The sequence below is a fragment of the Heteronotia binoei genome, chromosome 1 (assembly GCF_032191835.1).
Source record: "Heteronotia binoei isolate CCM8104 ecotype False Entrance Well chromosome 1, APGP_CSIRO_Hbin_v1, whole genome shotgun sequence".
Classification (NCBI taxonomy): domain Eukaryota; kingdom Metazoa; phylum Chordata; class Lepidosauria; order Squamata; family Gekkonidae; genus Heteronotia; species Heteronotia binoei.
The window spans coordinates 79,263,291-79,288,093 of record NC_083223.1 but is presented as its reverse complement, the minus strand read 5'-3'; the positions used below and the strand labels follow the sequence as shown (position 1 = coordinate 79,288,093).

At 42.1% G+C, this 24,803-nt stretch overlaps 1 protein-coding gene across 1 annotated transcript in view; it reads left to right on the top strand.

Moving 5' to 3' along the window:
* UBE3D (ubiquitin protein ligase E3D) overlaps window positions 1–24,803 on the top strand; it is a 94,133-nt gene that overhangs the window by 25,479 nt on the left and 43,851 nt on the right. Inside the window, exons 7-8 of the mRNA XM_060236521.1 lie at window positions 672–780; window positions 1,296–1,465. Of these exons, the coding sequence (XP_060092504.1) occupies window positions 672–780; window positions 1,296–1,465 (279 nt within the window). The remainder of the gene's footprint in view (window positions 1–671; window positions 781–1,295; window positions 1,466–24,803) is intronic.

Below are 24,803 nucleotides of genomic sequence, written 5' to 3'. Positions count from 1 at the left end.
TGTCGTGAGATGCTGCACAAGATGACATTAGAAGTGGCAATTTATTATTTAGTCAGGAGAAGTTGTGTTATTATGGAAGAAAGGTGAGGGTGGAGGAGGGAAGAGAGTAGATTTATTGCTGTAAATAATCTGTGCTATTATTGTTTCATAACTGTAGTAATGGCATTGTATTAGCATAGAAGAAATGATTTGTGCAGGGCTAGCTTTCCTGTTTAACCTGCCCTGGGAGGGCACTGTTTTGTGCCTTTCCCCTTCTTGAACCACTAGTACTATGTAATGTGTTCATTTTCTAGTTCCTCCAAGGAGCTGAGGCTGGCTTTCAGGGTCCTCCTCCCCCTGTAGTTTTATCTTCACAACTGCCCTGTAAGTTAAATTTGTCTGAGAGACAGTCACAGTCTCCATAGTGCTCATTTTGCAGTTTAACCTCTTACAGTGCTGCTGCTGGTATATAAGAGCTTTGCTTTTCCCTCTCCTTCTCTTTTTTTGCTTTCTTCTAGTGCTGTCTTACTAAATAGTTTTGTTGGCTTGGAGATGAAGGGCAAGAAGAGACCAGGGAAATGCAGATGTCTCCTCTCAACTCACAGTTTGCCATGAGATTTTCTTGCCTGTACTCATCCATTATGCAAACAGCAAATACTTGTTATGAAAATGTCTCTTCTCTTCAAAAACAGATCTCTCTTTATACAGAGTATTGTAGCCCAGTGCCTTCTAGAGCTTTCTTCAGCCAGAAGTACGTTCAGGTTCAGGATACAAGGGACCGAGGGCACCATCTACATCTTGGTAAGATTCAGTTTCCATTTTTGTTCAAAGGTACCCAGTCCACAATCTTGCACACATACTAGGGAGTATATTCCATAGCACTGTGCTTGCTGATAACTTAAGTCCAGTACCCTTCACCTTGTTTGTTAGCTTTAGTCCTCCACCCTCCAGTAAGCAGAGCTGAAAATAAGAAACAGTGTTTATATGTGTAACAGAATTTCAAAATGTGTTTAAAATCATCCCCACACTTCTAATGGCAAGTGAAATCATGGTTTTCCATTGGTTTGCTCTGGATTATCTTGGATGTGTTGAAATTGCAGATTTCTGTATGGGGGTGTGTATAGAACATAATAGGGACAGGGGAGCTGTTTTTTTAAAATTCTGTTTCTCTTAAACTGTGGGAACATGCTTGTGCATATATTAACCTGCCTATGCTTGCTACAAAAGCCCCATAGATGTGTAGAGAGAGGCTTTACATAAAATATACTGTATTCTTTGAAAGTGTAACTTGTATAGCTCTGACTTGTAATCCCCAGGTGTGGCTACTAAATTCTGACACATTATTGGTGGAATCTTCTGGAAATTCAGCCTCCGATATTGGTTTCACATTCTTTGAACATGGTGAGGTGTCTAATTCAGAGCCTTCAGAGATTAGGAATGCTGTGAAAGTTCTTTACCATCCCTGCCTTAAAAACAGAAATAAGGAGTAAGTATCCATCACATGCACATCTTTGTTTTTTTTTTTTTTTAAATAATGGGCTTTATTGCCAAGGTTCAAATTGCTGTGATTTTTCTAGTGCAGGGGTGCCCAATTTTTTAAATTGAAAGTTTTTATTTCATAATATATAACATAGAAGACTACATAGTATATAACATATAGCACCATATCCATGAAATAAGTTTTAACTATCTAAACAAGGTTCAATATTTCTTTTTGACTGATTCTTATGCTTATTTCTGTTCCAAAAAGTAATGAAGAGAGACCAGATTTGTATAAATTTGTTTTGTACATATCTGTCTCCATCCCAAAACTTTCTGGATGCAGATATTTTTCCTTTTACCATAGTATTTGTATAAATTTATTTATACTTTTCTTAGCCATTTCTCAGTAACTGGTGCTTTCTCCTGTTCTGTGCTCTAGCTGTTAATATTCTGGCTGTAGTGAATACATTTCCTATTAAACACATCTTAGTAGCTGAAATCTCTCTGGGCTTAATGTTCAAAAGAAGTACACCAGGGAGACTGTGGGCTCCTTTGGAATTCTGACAGTGTGGTGGGTGCAAGCACAAAATGGCTGCCATATAGAATAGAATGGAGAAATCAGGCCATGGCTGCAGTGCGATGCTAGAGGTTGAAAGTAGTTAGCTCTGCCTAGGGTGCCAAACTGTCTAGGTCACCCTGCACACTTAGTGTGGTAAAGAAGAACCAATTTACATTCTAATCCTTTCTCTGCTTCTGGTAGCTGTAAATGCTTGATGCAGTGGAGATTGTTTTAAAGTTTCTGATGACTGACTGGGTTATTGTTGGGGTGATGTATATGTGTGTTTTCACTGCAGTGTTGCTGTACCCTGGACAGAGTTTGCTTGACTTCTGCTGCATTTGCTACTTTAAGCTGATTCTTGATAGGTTTATGTAGGATATGCAGTCCTAAAACTTTTTGCTTTTTTCATGTTTTTCTTGGCACATTAACAGCATAATAGGGCATTTTTAGTTGATCTGACAGATCAAACCATGACACTCACCCACAGAAAACAACTGTGGTCTACCTCACAGTTACTTGAGGATGATATAATCTCATTATTCAGTGCAAGGTAATTAATTCTTGAGAAAGGGATATAATAAATACAATTTTCAACATTTTTTTCTTTTGTTTGAACAGGACCCAAAGCACAAACAATAACACAAACAAAACATAGCAAACAACATTTCTACATTGCCTTTTAGAAGCCTTGCCTGTGATATATTGAAGCCATAACTGTCAGCTGCTTAGGGCAATACTCATTTCTAAGCAGAAAAAATTGTATCTGTGAGTCTTTAGGTGCTGGAGGTGAACTTGAATTGTCAGTTTGTTCTCAATTGGTTTGTGACCTTGTAGCCTAGATGAAAAGCACAAATTAATCCTCAGCCTCCTGCAGTTCTCTCAAGGAACTTTTTGAACACTTTTATTTTCAGTCATACACAGAATAAGATTTGCATATGTGTCTGAGAGAAAAAACAGCATTTCCCTTAACTTTTGCTCTTTTTTCTTTGCTTCTTGGCTTCTGTCAGATTTTACTGTGATCGGTAGATAATCTTACCTTTAGGTAATGTTCAAGCCCATTTGGGACTGCTTATTTGCAACAACCTCTTAAGGCTTTTTGCCACTTTCTCTGGGTCAATAACATTGCCATCAGTCCCTATCTTCTGATTTTAAGCAGTTATTCTTAGTTCACAGGCAACTCTGGATTTGTGTACTGGAATTCAGTCCTCAGTAGTGCTCTCAGAAGTAAAATTTCATTGAAATAAAGAGGAAGAATTGAAGATTTATACCCCGCCCTTCTCTCTGAATCAGAGACTCAGAGTGCCTTACAATCTCCTTTATCTTCTTCCCCCACAACAGACACCCTATGAGGTGGGTGGGCCTGAGAGGGATCTCACAGCAGCTACCCTTTCAAGGACAATCTCTGCGATAGCTATGGCTAACCCAAGGCCATTCCAGTAGGTGCAAGTGGGCAATTTTCATACATACCTTGTTTAGAATCATGAGACAAAAAGTTCCTAGTGGACTTCCTTGAGGATTTTAGTTTCAGAGGGTAGCCATGTTGTTCTACAAGTCCCTTGAGACCAACAAGATTTTCAGTGTGTCAGTTTTCAAGACTCAGTGTTCCCTTCATCAGATACAAATTAGAATAGTGATTTGAGGCCTTATATCCCATTCAGAAGATGGAAAGGATGTTGCAAAGGAGGAATTCAGGATGCAGAGGTACAATGCATATTGTAATCAGCTTTATTAAAGCCAGGGCTTTTTTTTGAGCAGGAACACAGTTCCAGCTGGCTTGGCATCGGGGGTGTGACCTTGCAAATGAGTTTCTGCTGGGCTTTTTCTACAAACCCCTCCCCCCCCCCCGGTGTGAAACAATGGTGACATCAGGGAGCATGGTCTAATATGCAAATGAGTTCCTGCTGGGCTTTTTCTACAAAAAAACCCACCCTGATTAGAGCCCAGGAGAATATTTATGGCAGAAAGTATCTTTAGTGAGATAGCGGTATTTCAGTCCTGGGGGTTCATTTCTCTGAATTTGTAAATGAACTAAAGTTCAACCATCTTGCATTATAATCTCCCTTTGAAGCTTCTCTGTTTGAGGACTGCCACTCTTAGGTCAGCAATAGAATGACTTGGAAGATTAAAATGTTCTCTCACTGTTTTTTTGAGTGTTATGGTTTTTTATGTTAGATTTATGTCCATTTACTCTTTTGCTCAGGGGCTGACCTGGGCATTGATGATGTTTGATATCAGTATAAATATTAGGAAAATGAGCAGGTAAATGAACCTGAGGTCTAGTAGTTGTGTTGCCAGACTGAATATAGGATTAGAATTGGCATCTTGGTCCCCAGAGTCTGTGTGAACACTGTCTTGCAAAGTGGGTCAAATGATCCATGTTCACATTCTCAGTATGTTCACATTAATGAAGACTTGATGTAGACACAGATTAAAACGAAATGTGGCAGGCTGACCAGTGTGTGTATCACTTTCTTTAGATGTGGAAACAGTGCAGCCCATGAAAATGTATTGGAACCCCACCTGCCCAGAAGTGTTTTTTTGGAGTTAATTATCAGCTGCAAGTAGTTTGATACATCTCCAAAAAGCTCAAAGTGGTTTGCATATGGTTCTAAGGCTATCCCCCATCCAGGCAGAGCTCAAGTTTTCACAGCTTCAGAAGTAGAAAGACACTGGGAGCAATCCTAAACAATCCTGCTCAGAAGTAAATCTCTTTCTTTTCAATGGGGGATAGTGTTCTCAGATTGCAGCCATCATCTGACTACATAATGTTTTTAGAATTATTTATTTATTTAGGCAATTTATATTCTGCCCTGTCCCAAAAACAGGCTCAGGGTGGATAACAACATGATAAAATAACAATTTAAAATATACAGTTAAAATCAACCCAGCATAAACAATACAATGCACTATAAACAAATTATGACTACGTTATTGATAAGTTGTACATGGTGGCTCAGTTGGGCACATTTTACAACATACTGAAGGTCTAAAACAGTAGTTGAAATAAAAGATAGTATTGCAGGAGAGATGATATTACAGCAAAGAGACCAGCCGATGGAATAGGACGCCTGCTGCCTCAACCAAAGGCCTGGCAGAATGGTTCCATTTTACAGGCCCTACGAAAAGGTAGCGAGGGCCCAGGTGTCTGTAGGGAGCTGATTCCACCAGGACAGGGTCATTGTGTCAGACCGCATTACAATGTTTTGTTTTCATAAAGCTGCTGCCCTTCTTTGAGAGATCCTAGCCATCCAGGAATCACACAATGAGGATGATATCATCACAGTATTACATAGATAATTCCAGTTGGCTACGTACTAACACTGTAACAAAACTGATATAGAGTGAAAGCAAAGATTCCTGGGGTAATGTAATAGGTTGTACTAGACAGTGGAGTAGGTTGAACAAAAGGAAACCTTGTCTTGTTTGACTAGAAAGCATGCATCATTTTGACCCACTTTGCAGGCTAATGACAGCCAGTTTATTAGTAGGCAAAGCTATCCTCAGGCTTTCAGTTATTGGAAAGCCTTGGTCCTTTTTTATACTAATACTGCTAAGACTGTGATCCTGTTTACATAATTGCAGTGTAAGAAATCACAGTTACCTCATTTTCCCTGCCATGTGTTTTCTAGGTAATTCAAACCCTGAACATTCCTTCCTCCTCTTCCTTACCTTGTGAGAGCAATTTAGGCAGTGTCTGGAAAACCTTTACAGGCTAGCAAGTATTCACGTTTGTGTTCAGTTAATTCCAGTCGGCTATTATGTATTATGGACGTACACAATTGATTCCCAGTGATTACATTTTGCAAGTATACAGACAGGAAGATCTCCAGCATAGGAGCACTGTATCTCTGTATAAAAAAGGAAACAAGTCCTGATTGGAGCAGAGTGAGAGTTTTTTTTCACTGAACCAGTACTTCCAGAGACCTATTTTTGCAGTACTGTGAAACTTAATGACAAATGTCACATTTATTGCGCATTTTTATTGAGAGAAGGGATTGTTTTCTTGGTGTTTGTAAATCTCATAGCAATTAGTAAGTACTTCTGTAATTTAAAAAAGATATTATGTCGGATTTCAAATACCAAGTTCATTAATCCACTGAAAGGCATTACTGATGTCCCAAAACACTATCTGTTCAAAAGACAGAATTAGATTCTCTAATGAGAGCTCTGATGCTTTACGTTCTGCTTGCTTCTGCGGTACAGTTCAGTGCTGTCCAATTCCACTTTTCATTTTGTCAGAAATGCTCTTGCAAAAGGAGCTGCAAGACAGGACATCTCTTGGGTATCAGTGGAATAATAAATCTCATAATAATGGTGGAGGTGGAAATCAAAATTATTTCCGTTTCCTTTGTAAATGTTGTGTCAACAAAGACAGACTTAGGATATAATGACTGGATAGGGATGCTGTCAGAATATACAAGGTCAATTAAAAGTTAAGTTGTTCTGGAAGAAAGTACTGAATACAATTTAAAATATTACAACTTATATAGTCCCAGAGTAGGAGTCAAGTAGCACCTTTAACACCAACAAAGTTTTATTCAGAATGTAGCACCTTTCGTATGCATGCATACTTCTTCAGACGAGGGAGTGGGGTACAGTGAGCGGAACTACATATAGCTGGTGGGTAGTGGTTAAGAATGTAAAGTGATACACAGTTAGGATCCAATGGCAAAATAATGTAATAAACAAATTGAAAGACCATTTGGTCTGGATAGCATTTGCATGGAAACCAATAAAAGGTAATAAAAGTTGCCTGTTAATTGTTCTTGCTACAAGTCTTTTAACATGTAACGTACATTTAACATGTAAAATACATACGTTTAACATGTAACATACATTATAAACATAATTCTGTATAGAATGATATTTATAATGTATGTTACATGTTAAAATGTAAATTAGGTGGACAAGAACATCATTATGAAATACATGTCCTTTTGTTTTGCCTAGACTTGTAGCAAGAGCAACATTGCTGCCCACCTGGATCTATCTATATAGTCCCACTTCATCCCGAGATCATATTTGAAGCTATGGAAAGATACTAAGATACCAAAAATAAGAAAAGAGATAATCTCCATAATGTTCATAGCAGCAAAATCCTTATTAGCCCATCTCTGGAAAACAAACATTACTCCCTCAATAAATCAGTTGTTATTAAAAATTTGGGACTATTTGGCCATGGGGGAAAAAATCTCTGATCAAATCTTGGCCACTAAGAATCTTATGTATCTGTCATGCTTCTTGAAAAAAAATTGTTTCCTTTTGTGGCAGGATTTGTTTTGGGTTGGCCCTCTTTATGAAATTGGCCACAAGAACTCTTTCTGAAAGTAGCCATACTCTTATGAAATGGGCAGTAAGAGCTCTAAGCTCTTCAGCACCTTAAGCATCTATACTTCTATAAGAGAAAAGCATAAGTGGGGAATCTAGGGTAGTGTGTGAAAGTTCATAGCTGTCTCTCAAGACAGGGAGTATTATTTGGTTGACTCGTATTTATTATTTCTCTGTTCATGCTATTTTATGCAGTATTTCTTTTGACTATTTTTTGCAATGCTATTGAATGATATAATTTTATGCTCTTCATATGCATTTGTAAGTCAAAGATCTTTGTTTTTAATAAAGATGTATTTATTTTTTTAAAAGACATGGTATGTTCCTTATATGGTATTTGCAGAAAGCATGGCTCTAGCCATCTGTGAAAGTCTGCTAAGAAGTAGGTTAAAGGTAGAAGTGACTTGAGGGCAATCATAGCCTCAAATGTTTTCATTTGGCAGTATGATTGTTTACATTATGACAGTATGATTGTTGACATATATGTTCATATGTTCATTAAGATGCAGCTGGAATGCATAACATCAGATACTATCTGATAAGAGATGGGTTCAAGCCTTTATAACCCCTGGACTTTTGAGCAAAAGGGGCTGATTGCATGAGAGGCAGGGATCTCTATGCTGCTTAGCTCAGAAATTAACAAGCCTTTGTTAATTTCAAGGCTGATCTGAATAGAGACAGGAGACTGTCCCTAGGCTGGTTAGGTCAAACAAATGGGACTTGGGACTTAGATTTTATATGGGAAAATGTAGACTAATAGGGTGAAGTCCCTGTTGGGACATATTTTTCATAATGCTCTCTGCTTTATTGTAGAACTATGCTTTATGTTTGACTGAATTCTAACTGTGTAACTGTTTTGTGAAAGTTATCAACGGTTTTCAGTTTTGCTTTTCTATCCATATATTTTAAGCCTTCTGTAAAAGGAGAAGCTTGGAGTCTAATAAACTGTTTTGCTTTTCTAAACTTGGAGTCTAATAAAGTTTATCTATGAGATATTGAGACTTATTAGTGAGTATGTATTAGCCTTCTGATAACTGCAGGTTGTTTTGGTAACTGCAGGTTTTGGTTTTGCTTTTGTGTTGCTGGGGTACAAAATAAATCTCACAACACCTTTCTTGGGTTTTAAATATGTGATTCCAAGAAGATACAAATGTTTAGCCTTTTATTAATAATGGACTGGTATACCATTCCTTCCCTCTGTTGTCAGTTTTTATTGTATATATTCTACAGTGTTTTTTCTTAAAAAAATTTTTTTTTTACAAAAACATTTTTTTCTTTTAAAAATGTTTGGTCAGTCTATACTTTGTAAAACTTTATAAAATACAAACATTAAACATTTTTTTTAAAGTTAAGTTGCCTGTCAGGGCTTATACATATGCAGCTGTCTAGGGTATTGCACACTGTGGAACAGTTATTTCAGTACAGCTGAAAGCTCGCCCTTGAAAAATGTTTTTGCTTTCAAGCGCTGATGTGGGTGGCCTAAGCTAGCCTAATCACAGAGACTAAGCTGAGTTGGCCCTAGTTGGATGGGAGACCACCAGGAAGTCCAGGGTTGCTATGCAGAGGCAGGCAGTGGCAAACTGCCTCTGTTCATTTCTTGTCTTGAAAACCCTATGGAGTTGCCATGTCAGCTGCAGCCTGACAGAACTTTCCACCATCGTGTGTTTTCAAAGATTACCAGTGAAGTTTGGCAATCGAGTATCTTTAGAAATAATTTAAAACAATTAGTGGCACATGATAAATTACTAAGGAATTTATTATCACCTTTATAAGACTATTGCCCCCTAAAACAACTATTCAGGTGTCTCAAGCTTTTTTACACAATCAGAATTCAATGTTGATTCGTGGTTATTGTGTAACAGTGACACTGGTCTACGTGAATGATGGGTTCAAGGGTGTTTCAGTCATTTCCCCCTCTTCTTATTCATCTGTTCTCTTCTGGCTGTCTCAGGTCAATTGCAGGTCTGTAGTGTAAACTAAGCTTTTCCAGTATGACTTCTTTGCTATGACTGCTTACCTTGGCAGTAAAGGAAGGTGAGGAAAAGTGGCTAATCTTGTCAGGGGTTGTTGGCTGGCCCTTCACCACTTAATAACATAAGGTTGACAACCAGCATCATCTAAAAACAGGGTTTACTGTTCCTTCACAATGGAACTGTCAGTCAAATATCACAGCCTGCCAGTCCTGCTTCTCTTTGCTTATACCCTTATTTGCTGCTGCTGCTTTATCCCCACTATTGCTTCCTCCTACAGAATTCTCCACAATCACATACACGGCTGAGCTTCCCTGTACAGCCACTCGTGGGAAGGGCGGGATACAAGTCCCGAATAAATAAATAAAACAGCAATAAAAAACCAGGATGGCAATGGTTGGTGGCCCAACAGGGTTATCTGACTGTTTAATTTGAAAGGCTGACGTAGAGTGTAGCTGGAGTATAAGCTCTGTTTGTTGTCAACCTCTCTAATTTCTTGCTGATTTAGATCACAAGTGCATCAGTTCAGCCTTCTGTTTCCTTCTTTGGTCAGCCAGACATTACCAGGAAGCAAAGCATTGGTCCATGCCCCCTATTGTATATGGCATTCTTCCCCCCCCCCCCCCTTAGCTGATGTAACCTTCATCATGCGTTCTTCTCTGGTGTCAATTTGGAGTCATTAACACTAAATGTTGTGCTTTTTTGATATGCAGTCAGAATTGAAGTCTTACCTGTAGGCAAGAGAGCACTTGCACATTTGAAAGGTCTTAGATGGCACTCCCCAATGTTAAAAAATAGCAATCGAGAAACAATGCTAAGCTGAATGTCTATAGCTTTCTACATTTAGGTATTTATTTACTTATTTTATTCACTTTAAATTTCTATCCCGCCCTCTCTGCAAGCGGACTCAGGGTGGCTAACAACATTCATATTTACAAGTTAAAACTAATAAAACATAGTTACAATTTAAAACCATTTCGTGGTGCTGTACCACTGCAATATAAGCGGGTTCTTCTTTTCTGACGGTGATCACATAGTAACTCTATAATGATGTGGGGTGGCAGTTCTCTCTTGGCTAGATATCAAAGGCCTGTTGGAACAATTTGGTCTTACAGGCCTTGCGGAAAGTAGAAAGATCCCACAGGGCCCTTATGGGGTCCGGGAAAGCATTCCACAGTTCTGGTGCTGCCACCAAGAAGGCCCTAGCCCGTGTCAAACGCAACCTAGCCTCCTTTGGTCCAGGGATGGACAGTAGATTTTTTGTCCCTGAATGCAGTGCTCTCTGGGGAACATGTGGAGAAAGGCGGTCCCGCAGATAGACAGGCCCCTGAGGGCTTTAAAGGTCAATACCAACAACTTGAAATGCATTTGGAACACAATAGGTAGCCAGTGCAGCTCTTTTAGCACTGGCTGAATGTGTTCCCATCGAGGAAGCCCCATTAACAGCTGTGCCGCAGCGTTCTGCACTAGCCGTAGTTTCCGAGTCAGCGTCAAGGGTAGCCCCCTGTAGAGAGCATTACAGTGATCTATTCTTGAAGTGACCATAACATGCTAAGTTGTCATGCTCCAGGAAAGGGGCCAACTGCTGCATCCGCCGAAGATGAAATAAGGCGGATCTAGTAGTGGCTGCTACCTGGGCCTCCATTGTAAGAGAGGGTTCCAGGAGCACACCTAAGCTCTTGACCTTAGGGGCCGGTATTAGTGACATCCCACCAAGAGCCAGTAGGGGGATCTTCCCCCCTGGACCACCTCAGCTCAGATCAGAGACCCTCTGTCTTCATCAGCTTCAGCTTCAACCGACTCAGCCTGAGCCAAGATGCTACGGCTTGAAGAGCCAGATCTAGATATTCCAGGGTACAGTTGGACTGGCCACCTATCAGTAGACAGAGCTGGGTGTCATCTGCATATTGGTGACATCCCAGCCCATACCTCCTGACATTCTGGGCAAGGGGGTGCATATAGATGTTAAATAACATCGAGGACAGAACCGCACCTTGTGGCACACCGCATATAAGTGGGTGCCTTTCCTCCCTTATCACCACCTCCCCTATCCTCCCCTATCACCACCCTTTGTCCCTGACCTTGGAGAAAGGAGGCCAACCACTGTAAGGCGGAACCCTGAATCCCCATGTTGGCAAGGCGGCTAGTCAGTAGCTGGTGGTCAGCCATATCAAATGCGACTCACAGATCTAATAATAACAGCACCGCTGAGCCACCTTGATCCAGAGGTTGCATGAGGTCATCTGTGAGGATGACCAGAACCGTCTCCGTCCCGTGACCTGGTCGAAAGCCAGACTGGAATGGATCCAGTGTGGAAGTGTCATCCAGGAATCCCTGTAGCTGAATTGCCACCGCCCGCTCTATAACCTTACCCCAAAAGGGAAGGTTTGATACCGGCCGATAGTTCGCCAATACAGCTAGATCTGCAGATGGTTTTTTCAAGAGGGGACAGACCACAGCCTCTTTAAGAGATGTGGGAAAGATCCGATTTCCAATTCTCTAACGTTTGGTTTACTTTGCAGTAAAGTTGTTAATGACCAAATTATACTAAACAAAGTCTTTGTGGCCCAGACTGCCATCTCATAGGTCCGCATAAACGATCTATAAGATGTTCTCATAGCTTCGTCACGAGTGCGTCACCATTGTCTCTCTAGTCGTCTCAATCACCGTTTCATCGATTGCAGCTCCAGGGTATACCACGGAGCGAATCGTGAACGAGGATGAAGAGGACGTCGAGGAGCGATCTCGTCGATGGCTGTAGAGAGCTGGCTATTTCAGATCTCCACCAGCTCATCCAACGAGTCACCAGAGGGCCAGGGATCCCATAAAGCCACAGAGGGTCCATCTGGCTTCGTGGACGAGCCAAAACTTGCTCACTGCTTAAACGGGGTAGGGGTGGAATATCCATACGGGCCCTTAGGGCATAGTGGTCAGACCATGGCACTGCCTCGGCAGAAATCTGATCCACTACAACTCCCTCCGCAAAGATCAGGTCCAATGTGTGTCTGGCCTGATGTGTGGACGTTGTTATATATTGGGAGAGTCCCAGTGCTGCCATGGAAGACACTAGGTCTGTTGCCCAAATGGAAGCCGCTTCCTTGGAATGGACACTGAAGTCACCCAGGACTATAAGCCGAGGATGCTCCAATGCCCAGCCTGCTACAGCCTCCATCAGGGACAGTAAGGCACTGGCCAGTGCATTAGGTGGATGGTACACCAGCCAGATTGCCAAACTCTCCCCAACATCCCACATCAGGCCAGCACGCTCTATGCCCATGATCTTTGGCGGCGGAAGCGCCCTGAAGGAGCAATCCTCCCGTATGAAAAAGGCCGCCCCTCCCCCTAGTCTGAGCCTGGTGAAGAACGGAGAACCCAGGCGGGGCTACTTGGGAGAGAGCAACTGTCTCCTTATCCCGCACCCAGGTTTCCGTCACGCAAGCCAGGTCCATGTCCTGCCTGATTAGGAAATCCTGCAGGACTGAAGTTTTATTGTTTATGGACATGGCATTGCACAATACCAGGGATGGAGGCGAGTGTTTCCACTTGGCCCCCATACCCACTATCCTTTGGATGGGACACAAGCTGGAAGGGGAGCGAGCCCTTTTGTGTCTCAGTCTCCTTCCATTCCAACTTTGCCTGCTCCCACCACTGTACTTTCCCCTTCCCAGGAGCACTGGAATCCCCTGACCAGACATCTCTTGCTGATGGTCTTCACAAAGTCTCAGATCACCAGCGGTATGCACATCAACGTATTCTGCTCCTCCCACCAACTCACTCAACCTAACACTCTATCAGCTAATATTTCCTATGACCTAACTAAAACATTCCTACCACTAATAATTTTATCCTAGCCAATTAATTTAAAAAAAACCCTCCCCCCCAATCTATCTAGTTAATTGGCAAAAAGTTATATATCGATTCATTTAGCAGATAAAATATCCAATTAGGTCCAGATACAATCAATTTTTAAAAAACCTCAGGATGAGCAATAGTATATGGGTAGGGTCATCAGTTGGAAGACACTGCAGTATACCACAGCAGATAATTCACCAACTGAAGGACAAGTTTTAAAGTGCTAATGTTCTTAAAGTGCTGGTACGTCTTGAAAGTTAGAGGGTCTTGAAGTGTCTTTAAAGTGCTGGTGCAAAGTGCAGAGGTAGCAGAGTGCAAGTGTAGCAGTTCTATCAAAGTGCTGGTGTGCAGTGCAAAAGCAGCGGTTCTTTTAAAGTGCTGGTACAAGGTACAACGGTGGTAGTCCTTTTGTAAAGTGCTAGTGCAAGATGCCGGGGTAGCAGTTCTCAAAAGCCAGTAGCTCTCACAAGCCAGCGGATTTCCTCTCTCTCTTCTGGCCGGCAGCCGTACCTTGTCGGACGTCGCAGTGACCAGAGAGGTAGAGACTTCCCCTCGGGCTCCTGGACGCACTGATGATGCGTCTCCGTCCGCGTGACAGTAGCCACCGGAGGCCAGGATGCCCCACCCCCCTGGCTCTCATCACGCACCACCTCGAACTTTTTGCTGGCTCTCCACCAACGCCTCACTCTTCCCAACTGAAGGCCCAAAGTCCTCGCTTCTTTGCACCACCACACCCTGTCGTTGCACTCTGCCGACTCTCCGTCGGGCTCACCGCTCCTGCCGCCCAAACAATTTCGAATGCTGGACCACTTCGGCAGCTTCCCGCCGTGGGCCCAGGCCAGCGCCGCACCAACAAACGCTCCGCCGCCACACACTGCCGGCTCCCTGCTAGCTTCGCCGACTCTCCGCCCTCGTCGCCCGGTCAATTTCTCACTCTGGGCCGTGGTGGCAGCAGCTTCCTGCCCTAAGCACAGGCCAGCATCACCCCACCAAGCACTCCATTCAGCCGGTCTCGCTACCACTCTCTGGAACATGGAACAACTTCCTCACTTGCATCTTGAAGTGTTTCATTCTAGAATGCACTTCATTGTTTTCTGCCACCTGGTCATCAGGCTCAATGCTTCAGAATGGGAGAAGTCTATATTTATACCTGCCAGACTGTAAAAGTGTGTTAAGGTTTAATTGCTTTAGAGATGTGAGAAATATGATTGTGGTTCACCTAAGGAAAACAGTGAAATTCCCTGATTGTAGGACATTGCATCATAATTTTGTTTACTTAAAAATGAGATTATTGTGCCTGAAAATAATCTATCATTAGCCACATTCTGCAGTGATTTATCATAATTGTCTGCTTTACATCCATTTCAAACAGCTAGGCACATGAATTTCAACAAACGCTTCCCTCAGGCTACATTAGTCAGTGTGAACTCAAATTGCCAGGTCGAGATTTTTCCCTCTCCAAACTCATATGCAAGTGTAAAAATTTTATGAGGCGACTTTAACGAGACCCATCGGGATTTAGGATTATTTATCTTTAGCTCTTACTAAAGACACTTACTAAAGACACAAAATTCCACCCACCCCACCCCATGTTTAGCCAGGTAAGTAAAGCTTCTTTTTTCAGAAGCTGCAGCCATAGTGCAAGAGTAAATAAGATTTGACAGAGTGTATTGGGAATGAAGTAGAAGAGTATTTTTTTCTCTGCTAAGTGTATTTTGCCAAGATAGGCGCTGTTGAGTACAACATATCCCAGAAATTCTAAGGCCATTTCTCTAGATTAAAGAAGCTTAGAAAAGCCAACTGTCATTCTTTTCCTACCAGAAGTAGCGAATTCTGGTGAGGGCAAAGTGATGTTCTTTGTGGAAAAATGATCTCCATTAAGCTCCTGCAACACTGGGTCTTGAAGTAGTTGCTTGCCATGAAAAAGCCATGTCACTATGCTGCTAAAAAACTAAACTAAATAAATCTAAAGTTAAATTTTCCTCAACAAAAGGGTAAAAATTATATAGATATTATCCTAAACCCAGCATATAAAGCTACTGTATGCCTGCATCCTTTGAGTTCTGGGTACAGTTCTTCTCATCCCATAACAGAAGAGATATAGTAGGTCTTGTAAGTATATGAAGGAAATGCTATAAAGATTAGGACTCTCCACTATGAGAAGAAGTTGGCTAAGAAGAGACAAAGGCTGCTTTAGCCCTTAGGCCCAACAATGGGAGTCCTGGACTTCTGCATTCTTTTCTCCCTTTGCAGCCCCAAGCTAATTAGTTACTTTGTGGGCTTTGGCAACTCATAATTTGATACTAGGAGGAAGCCCTGTTGTGCCCAAAAAGCAAGAGGCTGTGTGTGTGCCCTGGTGTGGTGGGAGTAAGGTTGTCAATCCCCAGGTGGGAGCAGGAGATCCCCCAGTTTGGAGGCCCTCCCCCCGCTTCAGGGTCATCAGAAAGCGGGGGGAGGGGAAGGAAATGTCTGCTGGGAACTCTATTATTCCTTATGGAGATTTATTCCCATAGAAAATAATAGTGAATTGATCCGTGGGTATCTGGGGCTCTGGGGGGGGGCTTTTTTTTGAGGTAGAGGCACCAATTTTTCAGTACAGCATCTAGTGCCTCTCCCCAAAATACCCCCCAAGTTTCAAAAAGATTGGACTAGGGGGTCCAATTCTATGAGCCCCAAAAGAAGGTGCCCCTATCCTTCATGATTTCCTATGGAAGGAAGGCATTGAAAAGGTGTGCCGTCCCTTTAAATGTGAGGGCCAGAACGCCCTTTGGAGTTCAATGATGCTTGTCACAGCCTTGATCTTGGCTCCACCCCTAATGTCTCCTGGCTCCACCCCCAAAGTCCCCAGATATTTTTTAAACTGGACTTGGCAACCCTAGGTGGGAGGCTGAGGGGGGATGGCAAGGCCTTTCCACCTTCCAACCCGAGGGTAGTGCAGGCAGGCTGGGCTCTCCAGTCCAGCTCATCTTGGAAGTTGTTACAGAGTAAGCCACTCCAAGAGAGGTGGAGGATGTTGAAAGCAGGCTGTGGTCTCCAGTGGACAAGGCACAGCGGTGCTGTCCAGGACATCCATGGCATCCCACTACGGTGCTGTTGCCTCATGGAGGCAAACTTCCAGAGGTTAGAGAGGACAGTGACGTATGAGGGAGGGTGGGAGGCAGCTGTGGAGGGGAGGACGAGATGGCATACCTGGTGGCCCAGGGCCCGGCAGGATCACAGCAGAAAGGGAGGAGAGTAAGCACTGTGGGAAGCTGCGATCTTCAGTGGGCAAGGCACACGACTGCCAGCACATCTCAGCCCTTTCCTCCTGTGAAAGCCACCCTAAGGAGAGAGAGAGAGATGGACGACAGTGCAGGGAGGCTGGACACTCGAGCAGGCTGTCTGGGGCATCCCAGAATGGTGCCATTGTCTAGGGGAGTCAGGCGGCCTGAGTGGACCATTTGGCCTCAAGAAGGCTTATCAGCGTCTGGTATAGGCCTGAATAGAAGGGAAGGGCAGAGCAGGTGAGAGAGTATCATGGCTTAGTTGGCAGGCTGGTGTGTAGGAGAGGAGTAGGAGCAGCAGTGGAAGTCATCACAGCATGCAAAGAGCTGTGCAGTAGGCCTCCAAGAGGGTTAAAGGCTGACTGGCAGGCTTTTTGCCCCCCGGCTGGACATTGGGTGGGGGAGGGGAACGTAGCCAATGAATGGTACAGGAGAGCAATTGATTGGTGGTTCAAAGGCCAATCACTGATAGAGCACACACCACAACCAATGGGAGAGTCATATTGGGCCAATTCCATTAGGCAACTATTATATATCAACTTGGGGCTGTATTTGCAAGGGATGGGGTTAGGGGTGTGTGGAATATCTGAGTAGAGTTAGTGGGTTAATGGTTGCAGTATTTGCAAGGGATGGGGTTAGGGGTGTGTGGAATATCTGAGTAGAGTTAGTGGGTTAATGGTTGCAGTCTTGCTCCACATGCATTGCCACTAGATACATATCATTTGTACATGGCAATTGTAATCTTTGAATTTATTGAATTAGCCTCATAATTTCATTCCTAATGTAGAATAGTTCTGACTTCTGCTGGAGGCGAAAGCTGTATGAGCAGTACTAGATAGAATATATTTTTTAAAATATATTATCCTGATAGATGAACAGTCCACTGCAGAAACACATATTTATGTGTTTAGCCTACTTTTCACCTTTCTGTCAAAAGATTTGTGGCTTCCATAAAATAACAAATAGCATATTTGAACCATATAACTAACAAAATGTAAAGTTACTCCTGATTTGCCACATAAAACCTTCTCATAAAACCTACCACAAACATTTTAAAATCCCCAGAGTGGTCAGAAAGAAAGCTTGTTCCACATGTTACCTCTTGAAAATTTGCTGAAATCTTCATTTTCCTGAAAACTGTTAGTTGGGCTGAAGCTGAGAAGGTCCCTCTACTCCCTTCATTTCTCATCTTGTGCTTAGATAGAGCCCAGATCAAGGTTTTGCTTGAGGATTTTAGAAGGTGCAGAGTGGATGTTTAGGAGGAAATGTTCCCTTGGGTTTGCTTAACCCAAGCCTCCTGTAAAACATCTGTCCTATAGTAGATAGTTACACTGGTAATATTCTTGTAGTGCAGTCTTTTGAAATGCAATTACTGGGCTTAGACTGGAGTGACTCTGCACTGTGAGACACTGGCAGTGGTTCAGTTTCTTTGCACTGTGCTTTCTGTTCTGTTCCATTCACAACCAAATTGTCATTGTTATAGGTCCATCAGTCACAGTTTTCACTGTTGGTTCAAACTGTACTGTATTTTTATCTCATTTTGTTGTTTCTGCTTGTCTGAAGAATCATAGAGTTGGAAGGGATCTGTAGGGTCATCTAGTCCAACCCCCTGCACAATGCAGGAAACTCACAAACACCTCCCCCTAAATTCACAGGATTTTCATTGCTGTCAGTTGGCAATCTAGCCTCTGTTGAAAAACCTCCAAGGAAGGAGAGCCCACCACCTCCCAAGAAAGTCTGTTCCACTGAAGAATCGCTTTAACGGTCAGAAAGTTCTTCCTAATGTTGAGCCGGAAACTCTTTTGATTTAATTTCAAACCACTGGTTCTGGTCTTATCTTCCGGGGCCACAGAAAACAATTCCACACTTTAATTTGGTACTTGCTCTCAGCTGCTAGGACATTGTATGCGCAGCTGTGGAAGCAAGGAAAAATACCAGAAAAATGGGATTGGATTGTGAAAGTCTTATCGTGGAGTGAGATGGACAAACTAACTAGAACTTTAAGAGACTATGATTTAGAAATATTCAAAAAGGAGTGGAAGAAATTTAAAGGATATATGGAGAAAGAGTGGAATGTAAAAAGACATTGGACAATTTTTTAGTATTAAGGAGAAAAAAAATATTGAACTTTGATTGGTTAGCGGTACCTTTAGTATTGAACTTAAATTTATAACTTCGGGGAAGTCAAACATTGGAGGCAGGGGGGAATGAAATATATGGGTTAGTATAGAAAATTTATAATTAAGTTTTGTAACCATATGTTATCAATAAATTGTTAAAACACAGAAAACAATTCCACACCATCCTCTATATGACAGCCCTTCAAGTACTTGAAGATGGTGATCATATCACCTCTCAGCCACCTCCTCTCCAGGCTAAACATCCCCAGCTCCTTCAACCTTTCCTCATAAGACTTGGTCTCCAAACCCCTCACCATCTTCGTCGCCCTCCTCTGGACCCGTTCCAGTTTGTCTATAACCTTCTTAAATTGTGGTGCCCAAAACTGAACGCAATACTCCAGATGAGGTCTTACCAGAGCAGAGTAAAGCGATACCATCACATCACAGGATCTGGACACTATACTTCTGTTGATACAGCCTAAAATTGCATCTGCCTTTTTAGCCACCGCATCGCACTGTTGACTCATATTCAGGGTATGATCCACTAAGACCCCCAAATCCTTTTCGCACATACTACTGCTAAGACAAGTCTCCCCCATCCTATAAGCATGCATTGGATTTTTCCTACCTAAATGCAGAACTTTACATTTATCCCTGTTAAAATTCATTTCATTGATTTTAGCCCAGTTTTCCAGCCTGTCAAGGTCATCCTGTATCCTGTTTCTGTCTTCTTCTGTGTTTGCAACGCCTCCCAATTTAGTATCATCTGCATTCCCTCTATTCCTTCATCCAAATCATTGATAAAGATGTTGAACAAAACAGGTCCCAGGACAGATCCCTGAGGCACTCCACTTGTCACTCCTCTCCAAGAGGATGAGGAACCATTCACAAGCACTCTTTGGGTGCAATCTGTCAACCAGTTACAGATCCACCTAATGGTAACTGGATCCAAACCACATTTTACCAACTTGTCAACAAGGATAGTATGGGGAACCTTATCAAAAGCCTTACTGAAATCAAGATAAACAATGTCTACAGCATTCCCCCGATCCAGCAAGGTAGTCGCTTTCTCAAAAAAAGGGATCAGGTTAGTCTGACATGACTTGTTCTTGAGAAAACCATGCTGGCTCTTAGTAATCACATTCATTCTTTCTAAATGTTCCAGGACCGACTGTTTGATGAGTTGTTCTAAAACTTTTCCCGGTATAGACATCAAGCTGACAGGTGGGTGGTTACCCGGATCCTCTTTTTTCCCCCTTCTTGAAGATGGGGACAACATTCGCCCACCTCCAATCTTCCGGCACCGCTCCTGTTCTCCAAGAATTTTCAAAAACAATAGCCAGAGGCTCAGAAATTATATCCGCAAGCTGTTTTAGAACCCTTGGATGCAATTCATCTGGCCCTGAGGACTTAGTTTCATTTAAAGAAACTAGGTGTTTATGTACTACCCCTACGCTGATCCTAAGTTGGAACTTCATACCCTCCTTATATGTTCTGTTTTTGCCATGTTGAGCACCATTCCCCTCAGAAGAGAAGACTGAGGAAAAGTAGGAATTGAGCAGTTCCGCCCTCTCTTCATTACCTGTTACAATTTCACTTTCTTGTTCTCACAATGGGCCTACCATGTCCTTGCTCTTTTTCTTACTCTGAACATAAGAAAAGAACCATTTTTTGTTGTTTTTAGCAACTGTGGCCAACCTAAGCTCATACTGAGCTTTAGCTTTCCTTTTTCTCTACAAGCACTGGTGATTTGTTTATATTCATCCTTTGTTATAAGGCCCTCCTTCCAATTCTTAAAGGAGTTTTTTTATTTCTCAAGTCTTTAGAGAGCTGTTTATGGAGCCAACTCAGCTTCTTTAGGCTTTTTCCATTTTTTCTTCTCATAGGCATTGTCTGTGATTGCGCTTTCAGTATTTCGCTTTTAAGAAACTCCCACTCCTCCTGAACCCCCTTCCTCCTAAGTATTTCTGACCATGGGATTTTACCCAGCATAGTTCTAAGTTTATCAAAGTTTGTCTTTCTGAAGTCCAACCTATAAGTCTGACTACGTATAGCTTTTCCCTTTCCTAATACTGTAAATTCCAAAATCACATGGTCACTACTGCCCAGGGTGCCCCCTATTTCCACTTCTTCAATCAATTCTTCCTTGTTGGTGAGAATCAAATCCAAGATAGCAGATCCCCTTGTTTCCTTCTTCACTTTCTGGAAAAGGAAGTTGTCAGCAAGACAGGAATCTATTTGACTTTTCATTTTTGGCAGAGTTGGACTTCCAACAGATGTCCAGGTAATTGAAATCTCCCATGATCACAGTATCCCTTCTCTTTGAGAACTTTGCAATCTGCTGTAGAAGTATCTCATCCAAGTCCTCTGCCTGACTTGGTGGTCTATAGCAGACCCCCACAATAATATCACTGTTGTTTCTTACTCCTTTTATTTTTACCCAGAGACTCTCAACTGAGCTGCCATGCTCTGATTCACATATTTCCTCACAAGTATATACCTCCTTCACATATACTTCTATGCCTCCGCCCTTTCTCATTTGCCTGTCCCTTTTAAATAAGTTGTACCCCTGAATCATAATATTCTATTTGTGAGTCTCATCCCACCACGTTTCAGTAAGGCCTATTATGTCATAGTCTCCTTCCTTTATTAGAACTTCCAGTTCCTCCTGTTTGTTTCCCATACTCTGTGCATTAGTGTAGAGACATTGGAATCCACGTTTTATGGATCCTGAGGGTTTGGTTTCCGTACAAGCCTGCACTACCTAGTGTATGCACCACTCTTTGCAAATCTTTAATGTTCTTATCCCCCATTTCTGGCATCATACGAGGCTTTGAATTATTGTCTCGCACCCCCATACCCTTTGAATTATTGTCTCGCGCCCTAACCTCATACAAGAGAACATGATCATTGTCCCTTCAAAATATTCTCAAGCTAACACAAACATTTCCTTCACTATTTTATCACACAGTTACTGAAACTTCAAAAAACAAATATACTTATTTCCCAAAAATTCTGTTTGCTTACATGGACAGATTTCATTTGAGAGAGCATGCTATGGTAAATAATTGCTTTGATCTATAGCTGTAGGTTTCTGGTTAGCAGGAAAAGAAGGAAAATCCATAATACTGCACTATTGGTAGAAATCTCTTTGGCTTATGAGAGTCTCCAGAAGAAGTGAGTTTTATAAAGTCAGTGTTAACTTATTTTCAACCAATGCTGGTGTGTTCTTTTTTTCAGTATCTCAAGTGTAATGGAGCCCCATTTGTCAGAGTTTTCATGTCTCATGCTCCAAAAGGCTATATAATGAGCTTGTGTTGAAAGAAATTGTATTCTTCATCATAGATCTCTCTGTAGGGACTGTGTATATACAGGTCAGAAGCACTAGCTGCCAGAATGTGAAGAGTAGAGGTAGATATATATCGTGACATATAAACTCATATAACTTTCAAGGTTTTATTGAAGTACAAATGGCTTAGAAATCCATGAAAGCCTCTCTCCTTTATCAGTTACATCAGTGTATGAGGATATTTGCCATTTCTCCAAAAAGCCAACTGTCACACAAGGATGAGACTCTTGCTGCTGAAAAGTTGTTCATCTCCAAAGGCTGTGAGGTAGAGTAGCCATACAGCAGCAACAATCTCCTTATGTCTGTCTCTGTAGACAGAGGGAGATGTGAAGCAGCATGGTCACTAGCTCGGCTTTTTTGGAGCAGGAACGCAGTTCCGGCTGGCTTGGGATCAGGGGTGTGGCCTAAGATGCGAATGACTTCCTGCTGGGCTTTTTCTACAAAAAAAAGGCCTGGTCACTAGCCAATAACCATTTTAACAAATGCAGCCCTCTTCATCATAATGCAAGATCATTATATGTATGTGTTAACAGGACTTGCCATGAAGTCAAGCGTTTGCTGTTATTGTCACCCAGCAGTTATGAAAAGATGTCTGTCTGTCAGGTGTCTCTATAATAGTACTATTCCTATGTGAACATGGCACTTCACAGTTACCTTCAAAAGCATGCTCTGAACCAGTCTTGTAAGACAAGCTAGTGTTTTTGTGTATTATCGAGAACTAAAGTTGACAAATAGGGGCTTGTAGCCAATAAATGGCTATTAGAATTCACACTTCTCCTGCATTGCCCCTTCCCAGCAGTCCTTTTCAATCCCTGGAAAGGTTATGCCTAGACCTCAAAACTCACATGGATGAGTAAATAAGTGGATTGCAGGTGGGGCTTCAGGGAGAAGGCAGAAGTATATGAAAATGTCCCCTGAGGAAGGAGGAGGCAGGGTTATTTCATCCCTTTTACCCTCTTAACTGCAGCTTTCCCAGCCCACATGCTGATACCACAAACCAAGGAATATTGTTTCTGGGGCTAAAAGATAGTATGTGGTATATGCAGGAGGTGGGGAATACAGGAATAATCTGAGCCCCTTCCATTGGCAGTTCATCAGGTACAAGCCAATGTCTTGCTAGAGAGTTTATATTAAATTAGTAGCTTATATTGAAACTAGAGGCTTCTGGGCTCTAGCTGATGAGTTACAGTAGCTGCTAGTGTGGCAATTAACTGCAGTGCTGGGTTAATCTTACCTATACAGTTAAAAGTGCTTTAGTGATATATATGGGTCCCACTAAGGGGCTGAACTTTACCACTTTGGGGATTAAAGAGACTCCTTGGTGTCTCCTTTGTTAACCTAACTTTTATTTTCCTACACATGGGGATCCGCAACAAAATATTTAGGATTGTTTTTAAACTGCTTCCTGTCTGTTCCATAATTCACACCACATACTACAGTTGGCACTTAAGGCAGAATTTAAGCAGTGCTACATTAGAAGCAAGCTGAAAAGACGCACCACATTTTGCTATCATTTATACTGTGCGTCATTGATGATATTTTAGAAATGCTGGGGAATGCTACCTGGGAAGTTGTGAGGGTTACAAACTATTACCAAACACTCTCCGCTGCTGTCAAATAGGTGGTTTTATTAAACGGGCCCATTCTTCTAGGGAACCTTCCATTGCTCAAGTATGAAAATGCTTTCTATTTGTTCTTTCATTGTTTTGCAGTGGTTAATTTCCAGTAATGTACAATCATCACTCTTTGCTGTCTTCCAACCTCTCTTTGAAATACAAGTTCCGGAAAGCTGCAGTTTAAATGCAACAGCTCTGGCCTTTGTTCAATGAACAGAGCAATTAGAGTGAAAGAAAACAATTTGAAAGCGCTATGCAAGCCATTTTTCAGAGAGCTATTTGGGTCTTGTCTAATGAGTGGCATTCTGACTCACTGCTGAGACTGTTGTAGATTACGTTGTGTTCTGGACCTGTATAAGTAACTATTGCATGGAATTAATGAGCAAGCACAACCAGTTCAGGCAGTTCTCAGCGGGAACAGTACCTCTGCTCTTTCTTTCCCTAGGGGATCCATATAGGAGAGAGAATAAAATATAACATTTGTATCTAAGCAGAGTGGGGGGAGGGAGGGAAGCAGAATTATGAATAGAGAAATTCCATAAGGCTTGCTGTGCTAGCCTTTTGTAGGAAAAAAATAACACCTTAAAGCTTAACAAGGGCAGACAAAAATGGATGAGCCTGTAAAATAGATCATCTTTAGTTGGTGTTTTTTTTTAACTTGTAGTGCTCTTTATTTTCTAGCCACCCACTGGAATATTGAGTCAGCCTAAGCTAGTCTTTAAAATGGGCAGGTAGAGTTGGCTTGATTGTTCAGGATTCTGGATGAACCACTGGATTTGAGAGATCTTGGTATACTTTTAGGTACCTCTTCACATATGTGCTACATAAGGGACCCACAGTTTTTGGCTGACCTTGGTAAACAGCACAAAATGTCTTTTTGTTTCTGTGAAATCATGATGAACTTCAGCTGCAAGTAAAGCCAAAGCGCAGCTCAGAGCCAGGGATGATCGACCATCTTTCTCTCAAGCTCTCAACTCTGAGACATGTGGAGTATTGTCTTTACTGTATGTTGCTTTGAAGGCATCTTGTGCCACATCTCATAGAAGACCCTGCCCTCCTGGTGCTGAGGTGAGCCCTGCTGCCGCCACCATCTCTCCATCCCTTATGGCCATTCATCCCTGTAGCTGCTGCATCTCTTCTCTTTGCTTTCTAGCACCAGCACCACAAAGAATGAGTGAGTGATTTGTTTCTACTTTCCCCACTCTTCTCAGTTCCCACCTCCTGCCAGTGATCACAGTCTGGCAGGAGGAATAGTTCTGGCAGGCTGCTCATGTACTGAGCATTA